General features: G+C 40.3%; 1 protein-coding gene across 1 annotated transcript in view; it reads left to right on the top strand.

The window, feature by feature from the left end:
* racgap1 (Rac GTPase activating protein 1) overlaps window positions 1-2,506 on the top strand; it is a 36,462-nt gene extending 33,956 nt beyond the window's left edge. The window contains exon 17 of the mRNA XM_061902619.1: window positions 1,948-2,506. Within this exon, the coding sequence (XP_061758603.1) occupies window positions 1,948-2,023 (76 nt within the window). The 3' untranslated portion in view covers window positions 2,024-2,506. The remainder of the gene's footprint in view (window positions 1-1,947) is intronic.
* Window positions 2,507-3,466: the final 960 nt, after the last annotated feature.

The raw sequence follows: 3,466 nt of genomic DNA, 5'->3' as shown, positions 1-3,466 counted from the left end.
GTGCTCCTCTATTTATTTGGGAGGTCCATAGTTACATCACTGAAGCTGCTTCTGAAGGAAGGGGGGTAATTTCAGCAGCCCCAGTTGGACACAATATATGATTATTCGGAAATGCAAATGTGCTAACACTCGTGATATCCCCCTGTCTCTGCTTTGTCTGCGTCACGGTACTCAATGTTCTGGACACAAACACTGATACGAGACGACTCGCAATCTTGGATTTGCGAGTTGTCCCTTTGCACAGATAGAAAAGTACAACTTCAGCACAATTGATGATAACCATAGCAACAGCTTTTAAGCATAAGAGTTGTGAGATAACTTGCACATAATTATTCTAACAGTGTTTTAGCTGATTCTGATGACTTGCATTGATTAGAATCAGACAATAGTGATGATAACGTCCACATTTTCAAATGGAGGAAAAAAAGTCCTATCCGTCCAATACCACATGAAAGTGGTTGGGTTTTGCCATCTTATTTGACCAGCTTCCATACATTTGTTTATACACTTCACAATAAACATGTTGGCGGCAAACTCCTTAGCTTTCTGAGACTCTTATTTTGTTAGCGCAGGCAGGATGATGCAGCACTTTTATTGTGAAGACAGGAACTGTGCTGTCGGTCTTTAGAGTTTTGGCGGCAGGTACGGCGCGAGAGTCTGTTGAAATAAAGTGTTTCTCGCCTTCTTGTCTGTCATTTTTTTAAAACTGGAATAACAGGACTTGTGCAGGTTCAAAGGGGAACATTATCACAATTTCAAAAGGGTTGAAAACAATAAAAATCAGTTCCCAGTGGCTTGTTTTATTTTTCGAAGTTTTTTTCAAAATTTTACACCTTCCGGAATATCCCTAAAAAAAGCTTTAAAGTTCTTGATTTTCGCTATTTGCGGTGCGACTGTCCATTTCCCTGTGACGTCATACAGGGCTGCCAATACAAACAACATGGCGGTTACCACAGCAAGATATAGCGACATTAGCTCAGATTCAGACTCGGATTTCAGCGGCTTAAGCTATTCAACAGATTACGCATGTATTGAAACAGATGGTTGGACTATGGAGGCAGATAGCGAAAACGAAATGAAGAAGAAACTGAAGCTATTGAGCGAATAGCTATTGACGCTATTCGGCCATAGCATGGGTGTACCTAATGAAGTGGCCCATATCATGGCTGCATTATTAGCATCGCCGGTAAAATGTGCAGACCAAACGATCAGGACTTTCGCATCTTGTGACACTGTAGCAACTTAAATCCGTCAATTGGTAAGTGTTTGTTTCGCATTAAATGTGGTTATCTAGTTTCAAATGTACATACAGCTAGCGTAAATAGTATTTTAGCATCGATTAGCGTTGCATGTTAGCATCGATTAGCTGGCAGTCATGCCGTGACCAAATTAGTCTGATTATCACATATGTCAACAACATCAACAAAACTCACCTTTGTGATTTCGTTGTCTTAATCGTTGCAAATGCATTTGCAGGTTATCCATACATCTCTGTGCCATGTCTGTCTTAGCATCGCCGGTCAAATGTGAAAACACTCTGGCAAATTCAATGGGGGTCTGGCGGCAGATTTCTTGCCAGTGGTGCAACTTGAATCCCTCCCTGTTAGTGTTGTTACACCTTCCGACAACACACCGACGAGGCATGATGTCTCCAAGGTTCCAAAAAATAGTCGAAAAAACGGAAAATAACAGCTGAGACCCGGTGTTTGTAATGTGAAAATGAAAATGGCGGGTGTATTACCTCGATGACGTCACGTTCTGACGTCATCGCTAAAAGACCGATAAACAGAAAGGCGTTTAATTTGCCAAAATTCACCTATTTAGAGTTCGGAAATCGGTTTAAAAAAATACATTGTCTTTTTTCTGCAACATCAAGGTATATATTGACGCTTGCATAGGTTTGGTGATAATGTTCCCCTTTAAATGTGTTTCTAATTTGTGTTGCAGATTTGGGAGCAAGAGCAGGTTGGCCGCTGCACTTCCTCACCAAGGAAAGTTCTTTCAGTCTCCACAGCTCAGATGAGTTTTTATTTTTGTGCGTTAGCAAACACCGGCAACTCTCCTCGCCTGTTTGTTTTTCATGTCTGCCGTGGCAAAGACTTTTTGTTCTTTCACACCTTTCCAAGAAGACCTTTTTCAATCAAGACTAAATAGTTGAACTCCATCTCAATTGTGTTTAAAGTAGGAGCTTTTCTCTCCAGCGGAGCATTTCTTTAGACGCCTTTTTCAACTCATGTGTCACTCAGCGGTTGATAAGCACATTTCTAGACATTTCACCTTAGGCGGCGATCGGAGGTTTGATCGCTTGTTTTATCCCAACTTAGCTAACTTCACTTTAGCTTGTCGCCAGTCTGGCGGTTCCGGTCCTGCTCAGATTAATTATAATTTTATCGAGCCGTTTAAGAGCTCTGTTAACACGGCCTTGTACCGCCATTAGCACATATATCCTAACCCCATGCACGTTTCTAAGACTTTGTGTCATGCTAAAATATATTTCCAACATTTACATCAGCGTCTCGTGTCATTTTTGCGTGGAAGTTTGATCCTGAATGGGGTCAAAGGGCACTCCTCAGTGTCCCCCTGGTGGAAGTCTCCGACTTGCACACAGATAAGCAATTGGATGGAGTCCAAAAAAAATAGACTTTTGGTTTTATAGTCTGTGTATTATTCTGATCCATAACGTCAGACATGGTGTCATTTAGGAGTTTCTTTCCATGCTTGTTTTTTTGATATCATGAAAACATCCGTCCAGTCAGTAAGGAGCAGTATTAGGCCACACTGAAGGATACCGGTACATGACTAAAAAGATAAATAATTTCCAATAGACCTGCCAAAGTACAGTACAGACCAAAAGTTTGGACATACCTTCCCATTCAATGCATTTTCATGACTATTTTCATTATAGATTGTTACATCAAAATTATGAATGAACACGTGTGGAGTTATGTACTTAAAAACCTGTTTTATATTCTAGTTTCTTCAAAATAGCCACCCTTTGCTACGATTATTTTTTCACACACTCTTGGCATTCTCTCCATGAGCTTCAAGAGGTAGTCACCTGAAATGGCTTTCACTTCACAGGTATGCTCGAAGCTCATGGAGAGAATGCCAAGAGTGTGCAAAGCAGTAATCCGAGCAAAGGGTGGCTATTTTGAAGAAACTAGAATATAAGACATGTTTTTGGTTAAGTACATTACTCCACATGTGTTCATTCATGGTTTTGATGTGACAATCTACAATGTAAATAGTCATGAAAATAAAGAAAACACATTGAATGAGGTGTGTCCAAACTTTTGCACTGTACATACAGTATAAAGTCCCCTGCTTTATCGCTGTTCATTGGTTTCAGACCAATAAGTGAATTTCGCTAAGTAGGAAATATTTATGACTACCATTTTCATAGTAGGAGCATTAAAAGCTTGGCAAACTTCTACGACCAGGTTTCAACATTGAAACCCTCTAGACA

The sequence above is a fragment of the Nerophis ophidion genome, linkage group LG06 (assembly GCF_033978795.1).
Source record: "Nerophis ophidion isolate RoL-2023_Sa linkage group LG06, RoL_Noph_v1.0, whole genome shotgun sequence".
In the NCBI taxonomy this organism is placed as follows: Eukaryota; Metazoa; Chordata; class Actinopteri; order Syngnathiformes; family Syngnathidae; genus Nerophis; species Nerophis ophidion.
This window is presented reverse-complemented; position numbering and strand designations above follow the sequence as displayed.